Raw genomic sequence first — 24,172 nt, forward strand, 5'->3', positions numbered from 1 at the left:
TGGAGTCCTGTCGATCTTTGGATCCACATATGTGAACAGGTGTTCTCCAACATGAACTTTATTAAAAACAAACATCGCACACGCCTCAGATGAGAGTTTACAATCCTGTGAGAAGATAAAGGTGACGTCATACAGCCCTGATGTAGAGACGCTGTCCGCTGCGGTTCAAGAGCAGAAATCACATTGACCAAGAATGATAAATATTTTAATTTCCTATAATTTTGCATATATTCACATTTTTTAATTGTTCAGTGAAATAGACGTTTTATTATTTTGGTTGGCAGCTGATGTAAAAGGATGACAGAACAGAGACAGAGGACGGCATTTTTGGTTCTCTGCCAGTGGATAATTTAAGTTCGGCGTTTTGTTTTTTCATTACTACAAGGAGGACTTAAACAGACATGAAGTATTTTACTTAACCTTCAACCCGACGTCTTTTTCGGAGTTAAAAACGTTTTGTTGCATGCAGGAATTTAATTTTCTCTGCTGTCGTTCATTGATTTCATAAATGTAACCCATAATAGTTTATATATAGTACAAAGCAAAAAAATTAAACTTTATATGCAGTGTTATTTCTTTTTTAATTTTATTTTTTTTGTCCTGTCCAGCTTCTCAGGCAAATCGGCCGTTCCGATTTACTTTACAAAAGAGAAGTGTAGGATTCTTCTCTTTTTGCCTTATTTGTATTTGACTTTATTAAATGTATTTATATTATCATTTGATGCAGCTGGGCAGGAGGGGATGGAGAAAAAAAGAAAGACAGCGGGGAAAATTGTGGGGATAAGAGGGGGAAGTTTTGTGGCTCCCATGGTTTTCTTTAATGTGTGAAACGGGTCAAAATGGCTCTTTGAGTGATAAAGGTTGCCGACCCCTGGCCTATACCGATCACATGTATTAACTGTACATTTTAAAATGTATTTGTAGTGTTTTACATTATCAATACAATATTTAACCAAGTTTCTTATTCTCCTTTGTTACATACAATTGTTAGATTGAAACAAAGTCAATAGTAAACAATTACAAAAAAAAAAGAAAAAAATACTATCTACCGTATTTTTCAGATAATAAATCGCTCTGGAGTATACATCGCACCGGCCAAAAATGCATAATAAAGAAGGAATAAAAAATATATACGTCGCACTGGAGTATAAGTCGCATTTTGGGGGGAAATTTATTTGATAAAATCCAACACCAAGAATAGACATTTGAAAGGCAATTTAAATTAAATAAAGAATAGTGAACAACTGGCTGAATAAGTGTACGTTATATGACACATAAATAACCAACGGAGAAGGTGCCTGGTATGTTAAAGTAACATATTATGGTAAGAGTCATTCAAATAACTATAACATATAGAAGATGCTATACGTCTACCAAACAATCTGTCACTCCTAATCGATAAATCCCATGAAATCTTCTTCCTCGATGTCGCTTCTAAACAACTCTGCCAACTCCAAAGGGATGCGCCGCTTCCTCTTGTCGTTTTCTGCTGCATATTTCACTACGTCCAGCTTGTAATCTGCAGTACATGATTTCCTTTTCGGTGCCATTTTTGTTCAGCCCTTCTCAGTTTTTATAAATTACCGCCAATGATGAAAGGATCCATTTGAATAGCTACGGCAGTAGCATATAGCAGTTAGCATTCCATGACCCACAATGCACTTCTGCCATGACCCTCCCCCGCCGAATTCTTATTGGTTGACGTGTGTGTGACGATTGCTGACATTTTCTTCGTCTCTTCCGCGAATGAGATAAATAATATTATTTGATATTTTACGGTAATGTGTTAATAATTACACACATAAGTTGCTCCGCAGTATATGTGACTTATAGTCCGAAAAATACGGTACTACTCATTTAAATAATTTAGGATCCTTTTGTGTCCAGGGAATTATTCCCCAAGTTTGTGAACATAAACAAAAAAAATGGAGAAAATTAAAATATTGATCTAATCCATCTAGTACTAATCATGTACTGATACTACCTTTGGTATCGACACCACTCATTTATGGATGTCCCTTCCTCTGTGACAATGCCGACACACCAACAGTTGTTATAGTATCTTCTCTTTCCAGGATTTTATTAATCTACTAATCTAATCTAAATTTCCTATTAATAAGTGCTTACTTTCTATGTAACCTGGTTCTACACACTTCTTAAAATTTCAAGCACTTATGTATTAGTGTTGTATAAAGCTATTTTATCTGTTAGCTCAGCTATTAGAATCACTACTGCTGGCTTGCTCTTGTTGTGTAACATGTTTAGACTCACCCTCCAGTGATAATAATACTTGGGAATACCGAAGACACTAAGAAATGCCGTTTATTTGCCGCAATGGAGGTGATTATTAATAACTTACTGGAGCTTCTGCGCACGGTGTATGGAGACATATTAACAGCCAGCGACTTGTCAGCCGTGGGTCGAGGGATAGGCTGTACCTCCTAAAATCTATACTGCAGCCACCTGCGATAACGATACATATCATCATATTATATTTACTATGTAAATGATAATAGAACAATTTCAAAATGGATTACAAAGGCTCCTAATTGAGCTGCTGACATATGCGGTAACCTAATTATCTATTTGATACTTTTTACTATTTGTTACTTTCTGTTGTAACATGCTCTATATACACTTTTATTAAAACGAATAAGCACTAATTTTTCTGTTGTTTGGAGACTACAAAGGTTTTGGGCGATACTACAAATTGGGGTATCGATCTAATAGTAGTTACAGGGTCAGTATGGGTCATGCAAATGCGGATACTGAAAATGTTCAAGATTTCAATGTTTGATGACACATATAATCAGAGAAAAACACAAAATGGTGCTGTAACAATATATACAGTGGGGCAAAAAAGTATTTAGTCAGCCACCGATTGTGCAAGTTCTCCCACTTAAAATGATGACAGAGGTCTGTAATTGTTATCATAGGTACACTTCAACTGTGAGAGACAGAACGTGAAAAAAAAATCCAGGAATTCACATTGTAGGAATTTTAAAGAATTTATTTGTAAATTATGGTGGAAAATAAGTATTTGGTCAACCATTCAAAGCTCTCACTGATGGAAGGAGGTTTTGGCTCAAAATTTCACGATACATGGCCCCATTCATTCTTTCCTTACCATGGATCAATCGTCCTGTCCCCTTAGCAGGAAAACAGCCCCAAAGCATGATGTTTCCACCCCCATGCTTCACAGTAGGTATGGTGTTCTTGGGATGCAACTCAGTATTCTTCTGCCTCCAAACACCACGAGTTGAGTTTATACCAAAATGGATACATGGATGATACAGCAGAGGATTGGGCGAATGTCATGTGGTCAGATGAAACCAAAATAGAACTTTTTGGTATAAACTCAACTCGTTGTGTTTGGAGGAAGAAGAAATACTGAGTTGCATCCCAAGAACACCAGACCTACTGTGAAGCATGGGGGTGGAAACATCATGCTTTGGGGCTGTTTTTCTGCTAAGGGGACAGGACGATTGATCCGTGTTAAGGAAAGAATGAATGCGGCCATGTATCGTGAAATTTTGAGCCAAAACCTCCTTCCATCAGTGAGAGCTTTGAATGGTTGACCAAATACTTATTTACTACCATCATTTACAAATAAATTCTTTGAAATTCCTACAATGTGAATTCCTGGATTCTTTTTCACATTCTGTCTCTCACAGTTGAAGTGTACCTATGATGAAAATAACATACCTCTGTCATCATTTTAAGTGGGAGAACTTGCACAATCGGTGGCAGAATAAATACTTTTTTGCCCCACTGTATATACAGAATATATATTTTTATTTTTATTTTCTACTACTGGCTCTGATTTAAATCTCTTGTTTTTTTCTCTTGAAGTCCTTCCGTATCAAGGAACATACAGTATTTCCTGAGTTTGTTAACAATAATAAAAACGACAACATTAATTTTGACAGTAAGAAAAAAAATGTAACCACTGCTGTGTCAAACTGATACTACACTAATTGGTATCATTACTGTCAATATTTGTATTGATCAGCCCACCTTTGTTTACAACCAGGAGCTCAAGCTTGCGGTTAGTATATCCTCTCATGGTGTGTAGTGTAGCATGTTTTACTATTCCTCGTCCTCCAGTGATAACGCTACTTTAAAAAAAAAACTTAGTTTATTTGCCGCCAGGGAGGTGAGGATTACTGACTTAGAAGTGGCATTGCACTGTGGAGGGACATTAGCCGCTAACAAAAATGCTGCATTGTGTTGAGGACGGGTTTGTTAGCTTTTTGCTGTCAAACTTGCGTGACAAAGCAAGAATGTGTCATCAACAGACATTATCCCGCTACAACGATCAACACCTCTACCGTCAGCCAAATTTATATCATTTATAATGTATATTGTTGACATCGCACAACCCTACGGGGGACAAAAAGTAAGTACAGAGTCAATCACAGGGGATACTCCATCCATCCATTTTCTGCCGCTTATTCGCTTTGGGGTTGCGGGGGGCGCTGGTGCCTATCTCAGCTACAATCGGACGGAAGGCAGTGTACACCCTGGACAAGTCGCCAGCTCATCGCAGAGCCAAGACAGATAGACGGACAACATTCACACTCCCATTTAGTGTTGCCAATCAACCTATCCCCAGGTGCATGTCTTTGGAGGTGGGAGGAAGCCGGAGTACCCGGAGGGAACCCACGCATTCACGGGGAGGACATGCAAACTCCACACAGAAGGATCCTGAGCCCGGGATTGAACCCTGACTACTCAGGACCTTTGTATTGTGAGGCAGACGCACTAACCCCTCTGCCACCATGAAGCCCACAGGGGATACTTATTCATGCAATTGTGTTGATGGATTTGCACATTCCTAATCCTCATACTTGCGATTGGTTAGAGGCCAAGAAGTGGTTGATCTCATGGGTCAGCTGACGGAAATGCGTCATGGTCTCCTCCTGGGACAGAGGCTCATTCTCTCCAGGCCCAAAGATCTTGGGGAAGAAGGACGGCAGGAGGCGGCCCAAAGCTAAGTTAGCATCCGTCACAGTCAGAGGACCACCTGGGAGACAGGCATGGAATGTGAAGTATGATGTAAGTATTAATCGGAGTCAGGCGCATTTGAAATGAGCTACCTTTCCTATAGCAGGCCGGTCCTGGATGCGCACCAGCAGACTCTGGTCCAACCACAAACATCCCTGACCTGACAAGGAAATGAGTATACAGAATATTGACTATAAATAGGCTACATTGACATCGTTATTGTTAACAATTCTGCTTGCATTGTGTTGTATGAACAATCAACAGGAGAAAATTATTTAGTGACAAACCTGAAGAAGAGTCTCGAGCCTCCGCCTGCTGCTACAGTGTTGATGTCCAGCTGAGGGGCCTGCAGGGTGACGCCGGCCGTGGTGGCTTCAAACACGTGCTCATACTGGCCCGCGTAACGACTCACGTCAGTGGACGTCCCTGCAGAATCACAAAACACGGAAGGAATACGGTGCACAATTATGTTACAGTTGCGCACGTGGACTCACCGCCCATGTCGAAGCCAATCACAGGTCTATTCTCCATTTGGCTGTAGGAGGTGATGGCGTAGCCCACCACTCCGCCCGCGGGGCCAGACAGGACGGCACGCGAACCGCAGAACTGCTGCATGGGAGTCAGACCACCGTCTGACTGCATAAACAGGACGTCCACATCCTACAAAATATATTATCCCAAACTGCAATTTATTCAACAAGTTAGACGCCAAAAAAAATATAGAACCCAAAAGAGGAAGTAAATAGGAAGGAAGCAAAAGGATTATTATTATGAACTAAAATTTCAAAGTTCAGTATAATATAAAGCAAATGGTGCATACTTTGTACTTGTTAAAGTGTCACAAGGCTTGCTAAATCGAGCACATTTAAAAAGGTATTTTGTTTACTACTGAAGTAAAATGTGCAGAAATTTAGTTTGAATGGCAAACCCCACTTGATACAAAAACGATGTGTTTTATATGGTATGGTTTTACCGATACCAATTATTAGTAATCACAGAGGCCGATAACCTATATTTGGAGCCGATATTTATTTGCAGTAAAATTTAGATAAACACGATTAGTACATGTCAGTAAACAGCTGGACAAGGTTTTAATTTGGTGTTTTTTAACATAATTTTTTAGGAAACAGACCAGGAGCGACAAGTTTTTATGCGGCACTAATGTTGTGGTTAACTGAGCACAACAAAAAATATCGGGGGGACTTCACAAAAGCCTTTATTACATACGTCTAAGAGGAGCATCAACATTTGCATTTCTGAAAACTGAACAAAGCACTGATTATTACTACTAACTTACTTCGTACTTATCACAATTTGTTATTTTCTAAGTACTGATATCATATGTGTATATATTGTATCTGCTGATGAATTTCTGTTGTAGTTGTAATGTACATACCAATGTGTGTGTATATATATATTTACATATATATATGTATATGTATATATATATACATATATATATATATATATATATATATATATATATATATATACATATATATATATATATATACATATATATATATATATATATATATACACATATATATATATATACATATATATATATATATATATATATATATACATATATATATATACATATATATATATATATATATATATATATATATACATATATATATATATATATATATGTATATATACATATATATATACATATATATATATATATATATATATATAAAAAAAATAATTCCTATATCAATATTGGTGCCGATAATCGGCCTGGCCAATAAATAGTTGATCTTAACTTTAAATTACAGTACCTGACCTTTCACCTCTTCTTGCTACCTTAGTTGCCTTGAGTTAGGTATCATTCCGGCTGTAGGAACAAAAAATTTGTTGCCAAAAGTCGGAACTTTATGTCTATGAAAACTAAATCAATGCGCAGAAGAAATTGGTCTTGGAAATGATTAAAAATGTCAAATATGGTAAATATTGTTCATATTACTTATTGTTATGAAGATGTCTGTTACTACATTATATATAAACTTGCAGTGTGTACTGTATATAAAATGTTGGAGGTTTTGAAGTTGTTTTAGAGGTTACTCTCATTAGCTGCATCTTTCAAGTGTTTTTTACAATCTTTAAAATCCTAAAAAAAAAAGACGTGTGCGTGTACTTGTCTCTCATAACGATTGTGAAAGATAGGCAACATTAAAAAAAAAGTGCAATTCCCCTTTAAAGCTGACACAAAGTTTTGTAGATAAATATACAGTATTTAACGTTTGTTTCTAGCTTTTTATTTTTTTAATAAAATAATTTCATTTCATTTTTTTAAATAGCCCCCACATGTTTTGGCTTGTCGGTGGAAAAGGTTTGGACACTGCTGACTTCGAAGTACATACCTTCAAACCTCCTTTGAACCCAGAGGTAAAACCTTTTAGATACTCCCGAATTTTGGGTGTGAGGTAGGCGTCGGCGCACACGGTGTAACCTCGAGGGACCGCCCTAACCATGGGCATGACCTCGGAGGACAGCGACACCTGAGTGAAGCCCAGTTGACGGGCCAGGGCACCCACGGCTTTCTCATGCTCCGACCATCTGAGGGGGCAATAAAGAGGGAAAAACAAAAAGGATTGGGCCGCATTTCTTTCTAAAGTTCTCTACACAAAAGATGTGAGCAAATAAAGAAAATACTGCATCAACACAAATATAAGACGAGTCCTCCGTTTTACGACCAATTCATTTGAACGAGAGAACTTTTATTTTGAGCTAGTGTGTTGCTGCAACTGCACAGGTTGGTGGTGTGTGTGAGTGACATCACTCATGTCTGCAATAAATAACATATTGTTTGGAGATGTGCATTCGACTATAGTACCCTAATTGTTTTAAAAATATGTTTTTATGTAAAAAAATCAAAGGGAAAAAAACGTGTTTCTTAAAATATAAGACTGACTTTGCAAAATTGTATTTTTTGTATTTACTCTAGACCCCTTACAAATAAAAAAATAGTTGTAACATTGTTATTACTTTTTGTTATTTTGCAATTTTGCAAAAGTGACTTATTTCTCGGGCAGCACGGTGGAGGAGGGGTTAGTGCATCTGCCTCACAATACATAGGTCCTGAGTAGTCCTGAGTTCAACCCCAGGCTCGGGATCTTTCTGTGTGGAGTTTGCATGTTCTCCCCGTGACTGCATGGGTTCCCTCCGGGTACTCCGGCTTCCTCCCACCTCCAAAGACATGCACCTGGGGATAGGTTGATTGGCAACACTAAATGGTCCCTAGTGTGTGAATGTGAGTGTGAATGTTGTCTTTCTATCTGTGTTGGCCCTGTGATGAGATTGCAACTTGTCCAAGGGTGTACACCGCCTTCCGCCCAAATGCAGCTGAGATAGGTTCCAGCGATCCCCCACGAGCCCAAAAGGGACAAGCGGTAGAAAATGGATGGATGGATGGATGGACTTATTTCTCAAATAATTGTGTGTAGTAAAACATGATTTTTAAATTTGTTTACTTATACCGTATTTCCTTGAATTGCCGACGGGGCGCTACTTAATTTGAAACCTCTCACTCCTGCGCTTACCAAAGGCATGCGGTAAAAGTAAGCATGCGCTAATTATTTTAAAACCTCTTCTCACTCCGGCACTTACCAAAGGTATGCAGTAAAAATTTGAGTGTGATGTAAGCTTGGACCTTAAATCCTACTGAATAGATCTTTATCTTCTTCCCTTCATGCGATTTCAAATTACCGGTATTGAAATCAGCCTCTTCCATTTTGAAAATGATGACAGTGGAAGTGTCACTTGTGACGTCACGAGTTTGACCAGGCGGTAATACTAAGCATGCGCTAATTATTTTGGGAAGCGAGTTTGACCCGGCAGTAATTCAAGGCAGGCACATACTATATGCCCTGTGGTAATTCAACGAAATATGGTATGCTATTATATTGTTTTAGATTGTATATTTAGTTGGAAAAAAATATATAGCTTTACTGAACATATTTTTCCTGTGTTATCATAATGAACTAATTCCCAGCATTATTCAATGATCTCGTCCAGTGGTTCTCAACCTTTTTTCAGTAATGTACCCCCTGTGAACATTTTTTCAATTCAAGTACCCCCTAATCAGAGCAAAGTATTTTTGGTTGAAAAAAAGAGATAAAGAAGTAAAATACAGCACTATGTCATCAGTTTCTGATTTATTAAATTGTATAACAGTGCAAAAATATTGCTCATTTGTAGTGGTCTTTCTTGAACTATTTGGAAAAAAAGATATAAAAATAACTAAAAAGTTGTTGAAATATAAACAAGTGATTCAATTATAAATAAAGATTTCTACACACAGAAGTAATCATCAACTTAAAGTGCCCTCTTTGGGGATTGTAATAGAGATCCATCTAGATTCATGAACTTACATCTAAATATTTCTTCACAAACAAAGAAATCTTTAACATCAATATTTATGGAACATGTCTACAAAAAAAATCTAGCTGTCAACACTGAATATTGCATTGTTGCATTATTTTTCACAGTTTATGAACTTACATTCATATTTTGTTGAAGTATTATTCAATAAATCTATTTATAAAGGATTTTTAAATTGTTGCTTTTTTTAGAATATTTTTTAAAAATCTCACGTACCCCTTGGCATACCTTCAAGTACCCCCATTTGAGAACCACTGATCTAGTCAAACATATCAGTATCAGTATGGGCAATACTAGTCTTGTAATTACTTGGTGTAAGCACCATATTTGATTATGGTAATGCTTTTTAATACTGATTACCGTATTTTTCGGACTATAAGTCGCAGTTTTTTTTATAGTTTGGTCAGGGGTGCGACTTATACTCAGGAGCGACTTATGTGTGAAATTATTAACACATTACCGTTAAATATCAAATAATATTATTTAGCTCATTCATGTAAGAGACTACACACGTATAAGATCTCATGGGATTTATCGATTAGGAGTGACAGATTGTTTGGTAAACGTATATCATGTTCTATATGTTCTAGTTATTTGAATGACTCTTACCATAATATGTTACGTTAACATACCAGGCACCTTCTCAGTTGGTTATTTATGTGTCATATAACGTACACTTATTCAGCCTGTTGTTCACTATTCTTTATTTATTTTAAATTGCCTTCCAAATGTCTGTTCTTGGTGTTGGATTTTATCAAAAATTTCCCCCAAAATGCAACTTATACTCCATTGCGATTAATGTATGTTTTTTTCCTTCTTTATTATGCATTTTCGGCAGGTGCCACTTATACTCCGGAGCGACTTATACTCCGAAAAATATGGTAATTTGTTCATATCCTCCCGTTTAGATGAAGAATTAATCATCATACTCACACAGACAAAAAACAAAAAAACAAGCGCCTTTTCGTGACTTTCTCACTATCTCCAGGGTCTAAGTCAGGGGTCTGCAACCCACGGCTCTGGAGCCGCATGCGGCTCTTTCATACCTCCACCCTGGCTCCCTTTGGCTTTTAAAAATGTTAATAAATATTGGCTATTTAATTTTAATGTCCATCCATCCATCTATCCATTTTCTACCGCTTATTCCCTTTAGGGTCGCGGGGGGCGCTGGTGCCTATCTCAGCTACAATCGGGTGGAAGGCGGTGTACACCCTGGACAAGTCGCCACCTCATCGCAGGTCCAACACAGATAGACAGACAACATTCACACTCACATTCACACACTAGGGACCATTTAGTGTTGCCAATCAACCTATCCCCAGGTGCATGTCTTTGGAGGTGGGAGGAATAAATTGTTTTTAGTTTGTCTATTTTAATGTAGCCGTTTTTATTTTAGAGAGTTTGTGATCTTGCAATATTTTGTCGTCATTTTGCTGCCAAGCAATTGCATTGTTTTAGAGGTCAACCCCCAGTAAATTAGCAATGGGCAAATAAAAAAGGGAAACATTTCTGATGAAAATAGAACATTAAATGCTTCATGGACATTTTTTTTTGCGTTTACTGTTGATGAGTGTGATTCACCTGTTTGCTTTTTGGAATTGCTGCAGAAAGCTAATCATTGCAAAAATACTTGCTGAGTTGTAACTAAAAGTAGTGTTATTGTCATTTTAGGGATCAAACAGAATTTGCGGCTCTAGGTGGGTTTACTTTGGTTAGAAATGGGCTCAAATGGCTCGTTGTATGCTGAAGGTTGCCAACCTCTGGTCTAAGTTGAATGTCAAAGTTGACCAACTTCTCGGTTTATGGCCACATTCTTCGACTAAACAAATGAGAGCCATGATTTATAATCTGGATTAGTGGTTCTCAAACTTTTTCCACCAAGCACCACCTCAGAAAACACTTGGCTCTCCAAGAACCACCATAACGACAAACAATAAAATACAGTAATGTAGTAGGGCTACAAATTCATTAAACACAAGGCAGCGGTTTTATTTAACAAGTATATTTAATATTTCTGGCCATTGTAGCATTACACACAGTTTGAACAGTAACATTGTGTTTAAAATTTAGGAAGATTAAACACTGTACTTTAATCAAGTAATTTTTTTGGCATACCACGACATTGTCCGCGTATCATAGTTTGAGTAACCCTGATCTAGAATGAACTTTTACCAACTCAGAAGTGATGCAGCAGCTCACTGCCTCAGTATGTCAAAAGCTACATAAGCTAGTTATCATTCTGTCATCATGGTGGTGCTAAGAATAGATCGGCTGCGTTAGCACTTTTAATAACAATATTGATAATACTTGGTTAATATTCAGGTCACAAGATGTAAAAGGGAGTATTGTTGGCAGTTTTTGGCGGTTTATTTAGAGGGCTTCATGGGTGCAATAGTGTCCTCCCATTCGCTGCATTGTTAGCCATTTCGTACTTGCTGTATACTAGGAATTAGAATGCTAATATATATTTAAAAAATGTGTTCTGGTCTAATATAGGGATAGTATATGATAAAAAAAAAGTGCAGGTCCCTTTTAAACAAGAATCCATTCTGCACAATTAAATTATTCAGACACAATTTACTACCATTACTGATCGATTAATAGGCCACTCCCATATAGGATGTACAGTGGAACCTCAATTTACAAATCCCTCATTATACAAACTTTACGATATACGAAGCACAGACAAAATAAAAACATGCTTTGTTGTATGAACCTTGTCTTGTACGAACGTTTCATCCAACCATTTTGTACCTGCAGAACAGCCATTTTATGCCCGGCAGCACATCCATTGTGGAAGGCTAATCAATCTGCGGTGCTCAATCAGTTAACACAGCAGTGTCGTTGTTAGCTATTATGCTGAATGCTACTTTGTGTGCTTTTTAAGCCTTTTTTTGTTAAAAAACATTTTTGGTATCTCAATAGGAAATCCAAAGAAAGCAATGGACAAGCAATGTATTGTTTAAAGTATTCCAGCAAGATCCACAGCGTTGTCAACACTGCCTCCTCCCCTCATCACCCTTTCTTTGGCTCAACGCCAATAATCTTTTATTCCTAATCATTGTAGTGACCTGGCTGTTAAAGTTAAGGAGTTTTGTGATTTCAAACTATGAGTGCACTACAGTGGTAGTGACAGTGTGTGTGTGCGTGTCGGCAGGGTGGCTGTAAATAAGGACAGTTGTTGTTGTTTTGGCTTTGTTAATAAATAGAAACACTTCATTTAGAGTTATTTGGACACCAGAGGAACGTATAAGGGTTAGGGTTACTAATAAGCAATTATGAGGTTATTGAGGTAACATTCTTAGTTAATGGCTTACTGGTTGTATAATAAGGCCATGAAAAATAAGGCATTAATAAGTACTTAAAGGCCTACTGAAATGAGATTTTCTTATTTAAACGGGGATAGCAGGTCCATTCTATGTGTCATACTTGATCATTTCGCGATATTGCAATATTTTTGCTGAAAGGATTTAGTAGAGATCATCCACGATAAAGTTCGCAACTGGAGAAAAGCCCTGCCTCATCCGGAAGTCGCAGAAGATGACGTCACATGTTGATGGCTCCTCACATATTCACATTGTTTTTAATGGGAGCCTCCAACAAAAACAGCTATTCGGACCAAGAAAACGACAATTTCCCCATTAATTTGAGCGAAGATGAAAGATTCGTGTTTGAGGATATTGATAGCGACGGACTACAAAAAAACAAAAAAAAGAAAAGAAAAAAAACCGCGATTGCATTGAGACGGATTCAGATGTTTTTAGACACATTTACTAGGATAATTATGGGAAATCCCTTATCCTTCTATTGTGTTGCTTGTGTTTTAGTAAATTTAACAGGCCGTGTGTTGACGCGCAGTGTCTCGGGGAAGTTGACGGCAGATGTATGGGAGGCACAAGCTAAGTTGATATCCGGTAAGAAGCGACTTTTTACCACAATTATCTCAACGAAACCTGCTGGTTGACATTCGATTGGGATCCATGTCCGCTGTGATCCATAGTAAAGTTTCACCTCCGTGAATTTTAAACAAGGAATCACCGTGTGTTTTGTGGCTGAAGGCTAAAGCTTCCCAACTCCATCTTTCTACTTTGACTTCTCCAATATTAATTGAACAAATTGCAAAAGATTCAGCAACACAGATCTCCAAAATACTGTGTAATTATGCCGTTAAAGCAGACGACTTTTAGCTGTGTGTGTGCGCAGCGCTCATACTTTCTAAAAACCTGTGACGTCTTGCGTACACGTCATCATTACACAATGTTTTCAAGACGAAACTCCCGGGAAATTTAAAATTGCAATTTAGTAAACTAAAAAGGCCGTATTGGCATGTGTTGCAATGTTAATATTTCATCATTGATATATAAACTATCAGACTGCGTGGTGGGTAGTAGTGGGTTTCAGTAGGCCTTTAATAATGACAAATTAAAGAGCCAATATATTACTAATTTGCACGTTAATAAGCAACCTATTAATGGTGAATATGTGTTCCCCATACTAAAGTGTTACCGTGCTTTCTATTGTGTAAAAACACACTAACTTTTACTTTCGTCAAGGCTGGAAGCCGTAATTCATGTTTACATTGTTCCTTACCGAGAAATGAGCTTTGATACACAAACATTCCTATTCACGAAAATGTATAAATCGAAGTTCCATTGTACATGTTGTTTGTGTAATTACCTAATGGCTTTCTAGCCAGTTCATTGCTGTTCAACATTGCACATATGTCAAGTGTGTCGTTTAAGTGTGGAAAAAAAGGCGGCAGAACTAACGTGTAGGCGTGAAGCAGAAGCACAGCCAGACTGCTGATTCCCCGAGACAGAACTCCCTTCAGGTCCTTCTCCACATGCTCCAGATCCAGCTCCCGCCACACCTCCAGACTATCCCCGGTGCTTCCTGCGGGAACACGAAATAAGTGTAAAAGTGCATCAACATTTTAAAGTGACAGAAATCCCCCCCAACACACACACACACACACACACACACACACACACACACACACACACACACACACACACACACACACACACACACACACACACACCTGTTACAACACGCTTGGCATCCTTCCTGGGTAGTTTGCAGCCATCTTGTCGGAGGACAACTCGCTCGTCCACCTCGATAACCTCCTCATACAGCACTTCGGGCATGGATACCTCCTGTGTGCACACATTGCATGATGAGCTCCAGATACACAAAAATACACTCAACTTGCAAATGCATAGCTCAGTCTGTGTGTGTGTGTGTGCAATCCGATTTGCGTGTCCGTGTTCTAATTTGTGGGTCTGCATTTAGATGTGTGTGTATGTAAGAAAAGAAAGTGATGGAGATTCCATTGTTGTCAGCTTCAACAGTGATTGTCAGAAGTGGGTGCGAGGCGCCCACTAGTGGTGAGTATAGGCAAAGGAAAGGCGAAGTCACACATTTTTTACACCATAAAATTGCTGCACGCACACACAAATCTTCCATCTTAGAAGTGTGAACAAAGTTTTGTGTAAATAAGACAGTCAATCGAGAGTTGCTGCTTTACACAAATTTGAACAGACAGACATTTTTTTTAAAAAACACATGCAGATCAAAATACGAACAACATTTTTTTTTAACAAACAGATCATAAGGACAAAATACAGTCATGCAGATTAATTTTTTTTACACACCCGTGCGTACAGACACACACACATACACACACATTTTTTCTTTACACACACACACACACACTGATCAAAATAGAGACAGATTTTTTTACACATAGAAATACGCATTTTTTTACACACACACACACACACACACACACACACACACACGCACGCACGCACATTTTTTCTTTACACACACACACCGATCAAAATATAGACCGATTTTTTTACACTATCAAATTGCTGCACGCACACACAGATCTTCCATCGTGAAGACTTTTTTTTTTTTTAAACACATGCAGATCAAAATACAGGAAAACATTTTTTTTAACAAACAGATCATAAGGACAAAATACAGTCATGCAAATAAAAAAATGTTTACACACCCGTGCGTACAGACACACACATACACACACATTTTTTCTTTACACACACACACACCGATCATAATAGAGACAGATTTTTTTACACACATAGAAATACACGCACATTTTTTCTTTACACACACACACACACACACACACACACACACACACACACACACACACACACACACACACACACACACACACACACACACACACACCGATCAAAATATAGACAGATTTTTTTACACAGAAATAAACGCGCAATTTTTTTTTCTCACACAAACACACACACACACACACACTGATCAAAATATAGACAGATTTTTTAACACACAGATATAGAAGCGCAGATTTTTTTTTTTTCACACAAACACACACACACACATTCTTGTAATTCTTACCTTCTTGAGACCTGAGAAAAATGCCTACCTCTTTAGGCCCACCCTTTCAAGATATATAAAGATATGTATTTACAATCCAAAAGGGACAAGCGGTACAAATGGATGGATGGATTTCAGCTACCATCGGGCGGATATCCATCCATCCATTCATTCATTTTTTACCGCTTGTCCCTTTTGAGGTCGCAGGTGGTCGCTATACATATGCAAGTATAAAAAAGCCTGTTGTGAAAAATGTGTTGGAATTTCACAAGAAAAACTTTGAATTTTGTCAGTATTATTATACAGGTCGTCATTTTACTCAACGCAAGTAAAAATTTTCCAAGAAAAACGGGACATTTGTGCAATATTATGATGAAAGTTGGAATTTTACTCAATAACAGTCGCAATTTTACAAGAAAAGCTTAAGATTTTGGCAATTTTGTGAAAAGAGTCGTTATTCTACTCGACAAAAATCGCAATTTCACAAACATTTTTTTTTTACACTTTTGGCAATAGTATAATAACGAATAGGAATTTTACTATGCAAAAAGGAATGACCAAAGTCATAATTTTCCTAAAAAAATTTCACGGTTTTACAAGAACAGCAAAAAAATTGGCAACATTGTGATAAAACTCAGAATTTTATATGACAAATGTCACCATTTTGCTTAAAAAATTAATAATTTTACATAAAAAAAATAATAATTTTACGAGGAAATATTGCAACATTACAGAAACAGAAAGAATATGAGAAATTGTTCCCAATTTTATGAGAAAAAAGTCGACACATTGTGAGAAAAAGACTGCTTTTAGGTAATTACAATTTTTCGGAATTTTTTGTTTGTAACTGGTTTTTAATCTTCATTTTTACTTCAAGTTATTACAGTATGTCTCTATATACATATTGTTTTATTTTTTTATAAATTTTGGCCAAAGGGGGCGCTTTTGAATTTCTTACACACACTTGTTATTACATATGTCGGCCAGAGGGGGAGCACTTTTAAAAGCGACACACAGTCAATTTTAAAAATCCCTCCTTTTTGGGACCACCCTAATTTTGATAGATTTCACCAGCAGGGGTGCAAATGAGACATTCTCTATTAGATGGAATGGTTTTCCGTATTGGGACCATGATTTATGTCCTAACTTGTTCACACCTCCTTTTTGGAAGATACTTTTCCTTGTTGATGTCTCAAGAAGGGTAGAAATACAACACACAAACACACACCAATGACAACATTGCACAGACAGATTTTTGTTTTACACACATACAACGAAATGCGAACAGATAAAAAGCTGACATGCTGATACTATTAATGAAAAAAAACCACAAATATTTGTCTTTAAATATATAGATAACGTTTATTTAAAGCATTTTTGTTAGCTATTACAAATGACATGATGGCGTCATGTTCACACCCCAACACTGTTTTACCAAACATAATGAATAATCATGATTAATAATCGTGATTTCAATATTCCATCCATCCATTCGCTACGGTTTATTCCCTTCGGGTTTGTGGGGGGTGCTGGAGCCTATTTCAGCTGCAATCGGGCAGAAGGCATTTTACACCCTGGACAAGTTGCCACCTCATCGCAGGGCCAACACAGATAGACAGACAACATTCACACTCACATTCACACACTAGGGACCATTTTTAGTGTTGCCATTGATAAACATAATCGTAACTAAAATTTTGCCCATAATCGTGCAGTGCTATGTGTAAGACTAGACCTCAAACATGAACACTATTTTTTATCTATATGGACAAAAAGTGCAGTTACGTCTTCAGGTTTTTTCCTGCGTTCAAAATGTTGTGTCTTCCCAACAAGAATGATTGATATCGCTCAACACAGCGTTGTGTTGAGTACGCTACGTGTTTGACATTATTTCGGCCTTTATCGTGTCCGGAAAAGGACAGATCGCCTTATCTGTGGTATTAAAGAGATTTAAAGCACTGTTGTTAGTCTGATGTTGATGTGATAAAACCTCTTGATAGGAAGCTACATACTATTGTAACTGTTATTTCTTCGTGCACATAATAAATATTTATAAAGTGTTTGGATGTATTCATTTATTTAAAAGTTTCATTATATGTAATATTGCCTGACAAAAAATGATTCAACGTAATATTTTGAAATTTATACATGTGTATTTTACTAGAATATCCTTATTAGATATATCAAATGTTGTTGTTATTATTAATCCATCCATGCATCCATTTTCTACCGCTTATTCCCTTTGGGGTCACTTGGGGCGCTGGTGCCAATCTCAGCTACAATCATGCAGAAGGCGGGATACACCCTGGACAAGTCGCCACCTCACCACAGGGCCAACAGAGATAGACAGACAACATTCACACTCACATTCACACACTAGGGACCATTTAGTGTTGCCAATCAACCTATCCCCAGGTGCATGTCTTTGGGGGTGGGAGGAAACCGGAGAACCCAGAGGGAACCCACACAATCGCAGGGAGAACATGCTAACTCCACACAGAAAGATGCCGAACCCGGGATTGAATACTGGAGGTAGCTCACAAGAAACAAGAAGAGGAAGAGGAAGAAGAAGAAGAAGAAGAAAAATGTACTTAGTAGGGGTGTGGGAAAAAATTGATTCGAATACGAATCGAATCGTTTACCTTGTGCGATTCAGAATCGATTCTCATTTTTAAAAAATCTATTTTTTTTTTTTTAATCAATCCAACAAACCACTACACAGCAATACCATAACAATGCAATCCAATTCCAAAACCAAACCTGACCCAGCAACACTCAGAACTGCAATAAACAGAGCAATTGAGAGGAGACACAAACACGACACAGAACAAACCAAAAGTAGTGAAACAAAAATGAATATTATCAACAACAGTATCAATATTAGTTATAATTTCGGCATTGCAGTGATTAAAAATCCCTCATTGACATTATCATTAGACATTTATAATAAAAAAAAAACAAAAGAACAATAGTGTCACAGTGGCTTACACTTGCATCGCATCTCATAAGCTTGACAACACACTGTGTCCAATGTTTTCACAAAGATAAAATAAGTCATATTTTTGGTTCGTTTAATGGTTAAAACAAGTTTACATTATTGAAATCAGTTGATAAAACATTGTCCTTTACAATTATAAAAGCTTTTTTTTTTTTTAATCTACTACTCTGCTAGCAAGTTAGCAGACTGGGGTAGATCCTGCAGAAATCTTATGTATTGAATGAATACAGAATCGTTTTGAATCGGAAAAATATCGTTTTTGAATCGAGAATCGATTCGGAAAAAAAAAAAAATCGATATATTATCGAATCGTGACCCCAAGAATCCATATTGAATCGAATCGTGGGACACCCAAAGATTCACAGCCCTAGTATTTAGTAATATATACAGTATATATAAATAATATGGTGAGGTACACATGTTATTACAGGACCTTCGTATTGTGAGGCAGACGCACTAATCCCTCTTCCACCGTGCTGCCCTATTATTATTATTGATATTATCTGGAATTAATTTTTGGCAGCAGCAAAGTGGCCATTTGGGTAGTTTTTAGCTCTAAAACGAGCATTACAACAAGTAAACAGTACTGTAGGTACTTGATTTTGATATATGTAATGTACATAAGGGTATTGTAGTAAAATATGCAGTGATGAGATGTGTCAATATCAAAAAATTACTTGAAATCCTTTTTTGGCAGCAACAAAGTGGCCATTTGGGTAGATTTAAGCTTTGTGAAGGGTATTTCAACAAGTAAACAGTACAGTAAGCACCTGATTTTGATATATGTAATGCTCATAAGGGTATTCTAGTAAAATGTGCATGTGTAAATATGAAATGTGTAAATATCAAAATATTAGGTTTAATCACTTTTTGTCAGGCAATACATTTAATGAACATTTTACATAAATTAATAAAGGTCAACTAAAAGGAGTTACCCCAAGAAAGCATTACAAGCAAAACAAAGTTTCCTCCGTGTCAGAGTAACATTTATGTTTTTTAGTGTTGCAGATATGACGGTTAAAATCAGCTACTCTTGTGAGGAGGAAAGTCAAAAGTCCAGGTGAAACAGAGCAGAGAAAAGGACATACCAGGCAGTTAAAATGTAATAATTCATGGTGGTGACAACATGTGGAAATTTTTGTCCACAGAGCGCTTGAAGGCTGCTTCAGAATCCTCTGAGTAACTCAAGCAAAAGAAGCCCCACCACGCAAGCTATGAGTCCATCATTCTTTTATGCAAGCGCTTAGGCCACAGGTGCCAAACTCCAGGCCCGGGGGCCAGATCTGGCCCGCGACATCATTTTATCTGGCCCGCAACCACCAGGAGATGTTGTGTGTCAATAAAGTACTTCATATTTTCTCACTAAATGCAATGGATTTTTTTCATTTTTTCAGAAAAAATATATGTACTGCTTGAAATTGCATGCCTTTTAAACTTTAATAGTATCCATTATTGCAACAAATATTACAGTATATTACCATACTTCCATACATGTTTTGTTTAAATAAATGTAAAAAAAATATATATATATCTGTTTGACTTGTGATTTTACTGACTTGTGATTTTACTGCAATTTACCCATCAAATCAACAAAAATGACAATACATTTTACGGTGTTCTTTACAGCATTACTGTAAATTGAAAAAAACAACTACCATTTTTTGCGTTTAAATTCTGGCGCATGGTCAGGAATGTACCACCTCTGCCTCAAATTGAACCAGGAAAAACCTTGGTCTGATGTCCATAAGTTGCCATCTTGCGAATTTTTCACATTTACTTTTACTTATTTATAGTATCATTTTGTTTTGTCATATTACTTTGTCTATAAGTCTTGTGTTGCTTTCATATGCACATTCAACTTTTTACTCGAGGTACATATATATATTTTAAATGTGTTGTTTGTGTTTTTTTTAAAAATAAAACTTTGTTAAAAGATTTCAGTATAAGTAGTTTTAGAAAATGTTGAGCACGTGAGAGGTACGTGAGATTTTTACAAAATATTCTAAAAATATAAACAATTCAAAAACCCTTTATAAATATATTTATTGAATAATACTTTAACAAAATATGAATGTAAGTTCATAAACTGTGAAAAGAAATGCAACAATGCAATATTCAGTGTTAACAGCTAGATTTTTTTGTGGAGATGTTCCATAAATATTGATGTTAAACTAAGATTTATTTTTGTGTGAAGAAATGTTTAGAATTAAGTTGATGAATCCAGATGGATCTCTATTACAATCCCCAAAGAGGGCACTTTAAGATGATGATTACTTTTATGTGTAGAAATCTTTATTCATAATTGAATCACTTGTGTATTTTTCAACACATTTTTAGTTATTTTTATATATTTTTTTCCAAATAGTTCAAGAAAGACCACTACAAATGAGCAATATTTTGCTCTGTTATACAATTTAGTAAATCAGAAACTGATGACATAGCGCTGTATTTTAGTCCTTTATCTCTTTTTTTTAACCAAAAATGCTTTGCTCTGATCAGGGGGTACTTGAATTAAAAAAATGTTCACTGAAAAAAGGTTGAGAACCACTGCCCTATGGTACTGAAAATATAGTTTATTTTTTTTACACACTGATCTTTTTACACACACATGCAGATTGAAATACAGAGAGACATTTTTTTTTAGCACACAAACACGCACAAATACAGATACGGACAGACAGATTTTTTTTACACACATCAAAATACCGATAGACAATTATATTTTTCAAACGAACAGAAATATGGACAGACATTTTCCCACACATATGCAGATCAAATCACAGATTGAATTATATATTTTTTACACACCGATCAAAATACACACAAATATTTGTTGACATACGCATTGAAAAATACGGACAGATTTTTTTTTTTTTTACACACATCTCAAAATACTGACACAAATTAGGACATGGACATGCACATCTGACTAGACACACACAAATGGAGATAGAAACACATGAATTAGTACACAGACAGGTGAATCCGATGACACACACTTAGATTGAGATACGCGTTTGCAAATTGTTTTGCTGCAGTAACAAATTCCGTAGTTAAGAAGTGGGAGTTAATCTGATCTGTGTGGTTCTATAGCCGTAAACAATATGGACTCTGCGGAACAGAAGCACAAACACAGAGCTCAAATTTAACCACGGCAACTGCCGCAATTGAAGCGACTGCCCTCTCATTTGCCGTAATGCCCTAAAAAATGTACCAACGTTTGTGGTAACACATTGCCGTGACTGCCCTTGCTAATGAACAAGGGATACAACGGTCAACGGCATAATGATACATAAAGATAACATTCCAGACGGTTAGTAATACCATCTCCTTTATAAATTACAGATGACCCATTCATTATTAATTCTTTTGAAACAGCACGAAATCAGACGACTGCACCTTCTTGTCGCTTAGCTTTCTAATTATGGAGTAGTAACAACGGTTATCTCGTTCCAGTGGTGCACCCTCGGAGTATACTTAGTCAACAGCCATACATGTCACACTAATGGTGGCGGTATGGACAACGCCAACACTGTCATAAACCTGTGCCATATAGTGAAACCACACTAAAAAACAATGACAAACACATTTCAAGAGAATATTTGCACCGCAACACAACATAAACAACAACAGAATACATTCCCAGAATTCCTTGCAGCACCAACTCTTCCGGGACGCTACAGTCTTTTTTCCCCTCGCTTCCCGCCGTGTGTTTAAAGGGGAACATTATCACAATTTCAGAAGGGTTAAAACCAATAAAAATCAGTTCCCAGTGGCTTATATTATTTTTCGAAGTTTTTTTCAAAATTTTACCCATCATGGAATATCCCGAAAAAAGGCTTTAAAGTGCCTGATTTTCGCTATCTTTAAAGCCATCGTCCATTTTCCTGTGACATCATTTAGTGATGCCAACATGGCGGATAGCACAGCAAGATATAGCGACATTAGCTCGGATTCAGACTCGGATTTCAGCGGCTTAAGCGATTCAACAGATTACGCATGTATAGAAACGGATGGTTGGAGTATGGAGGCAAATAGTGAAAACGAAATTGAAGAAAAAACTGAAGCTATTGAGCGAATAGCTATTGACGCTATTTGGCGATTGTCTGCCTTAGCATCGCCGGTAAAATGTGCAGACCAAACGATCGGGACTTTCGCATCTTGTGACACTGGAGCAACTTAAACCCGTCGATTGGTAAGTGTTTGTTTGGAATTAAATGTGGGTGGAGAGAAAGGCTGGATGCAAATATGGCTGCAAATGTACATACAGCTAGCCTAAATAGCATGTTAGTATCGATTAGCTGGCAGTCATGCCGTGACCAAATATGTCTGATTAGCACATAAGTCAATAACATCAACAAAACTCACCTTTGTGATTTCGTTGACTTTACCGTTGGAAATGCATCTGCAGGATATCCATACATCTCTGCGCCATGTCTGCCTTAGCATCGCCGGTAAAATGTGCATTCAAAATGATCGGGACTTTCGCATCTTGTGACACTGGAGCAACTTAAATCCGTTGATTGGTATGTATTTGTTTGGTATTAAATGTGGGTAGAGGGAAAGGCTGGATGCAAATATAGCTACAAATGTACATACAGCTAGCCTAAATAGCATGTTATCATCGATTAGCATGCCGTGCTAATCGATGCACACTCCACGTAAATCAACTTGAATCCGTCCCTGATCGTGTTGTTACACCCTCCGACAACACACCGACGAGGCATGATGTCTTCAAGGTACGGAAAACAGTCAAAAAAACGGAAAATAACAGTGCTGATTAGACTCGATGTTTGTAATGTGTTTGAGAAAACGGCGGATTGACTACCTAGGTGACATCACAACGTGACATCATCGCTCTGTGAACGAAATATAGAAAGGCGTTTAATTCGCCAAAATTCACCCATTTAGAGTTCGGAAATCGGTTAAAAAAATATATGGTCTTTTTCTGCAACATCAAGGTATATATTGACGCTTACATAGGTCTGATGATAATGTTCCCCTTAAGAGCAAACTGTTGTTACATGGAGACCTGTGTGGACAATATTGGATCCACTTGTCCCCACACTAAAAGTATACAGCGAAGGAGAAATACTATATGATGTTGCTTTCATTTTGACAAAACAGCATTTTGTATCTGTCCCTATACATCATATACATGTACATAACTTAAAAAATGAATAATAAAAAAGAAATACTTCCCTCTATCAAAAGGTAAACATAGAGATAAAGGCAACATGAAATGACAAAAAGCTGACAAGTTGATATTAATAATGGACTTAAAAAACGCTCCTCTGAGCTGCCACCTTACCGTGGTAGAGGAGTTTGCGTGTCCCAATGATCCTAAGAGCTATGTTGTCCGTGGGCTTTATGGCCCCTGGTAGGGTCTCCCAA

The 24,172-nt window shown here is 37.1% G+C and overlaps 1 protein-coding gene across 2 annotated transcripts in view; it reads right to left on the reverse strand.

Moving 5' to 3' along the window:
* oplah (5-oxoprolinase, ATP-hydrolysing) overlaps window positions 1-24,172 on the reverse strand; it is a 69,804-nt gene that overhangs the window by 31,393 nt on the left and 14,239 nt on the right. For both annotated transcript variants that reach the window (XM_061922015.1, XM_061922016.1), the window contains exons 4-10: window positions 14,441-14,555; window positions 14,169-14,292; window positions 7,380-7,575; window positions 5,502-5,667; window positions 5,295-5,433; window positions 5,100-5,167; window positions 4,851-5,026 (exon numbers count right to left, since the gene is read on the reverse strand). In XM_061922015.1, the coding sequence (XP_061777999.1) occupies window positions 4,851-5,026; window positions 5,100-5,167; window positions 5,295-5,433; window positions 5,502-5,667; window positions 7,380-7,575; window positions 14,169-14,292; window positions 14,441-14,555 (984 nt within the window). The remainder of the gene's footprint in view (window positions 1-4,850; window positions 5,027-5,099; window positions 5,168-5,294; window positions 5,434-5,501; window positions 5,668-7,379; window positions 7,576-14,168; window positions 14,293-14,440; window positions 14,556-24,172) is intronic.

The sequence above is a fragment of the Nerophis ophidion genome, linkage group LG15 (genome assembly GCF_033978795.1).
Source record: "Nerophis ophidion isolate RoL-2023_Sa linkage group LG15, RoL_Noph_v1.0, whole genome shotgun sequence".
Lineage (NCBI taxonomy): Eukaryota > Metazoa > Chordata > Actinopteri > Syngnathiformes > Syngnathidae > Nerophis > Nerophis ophidion.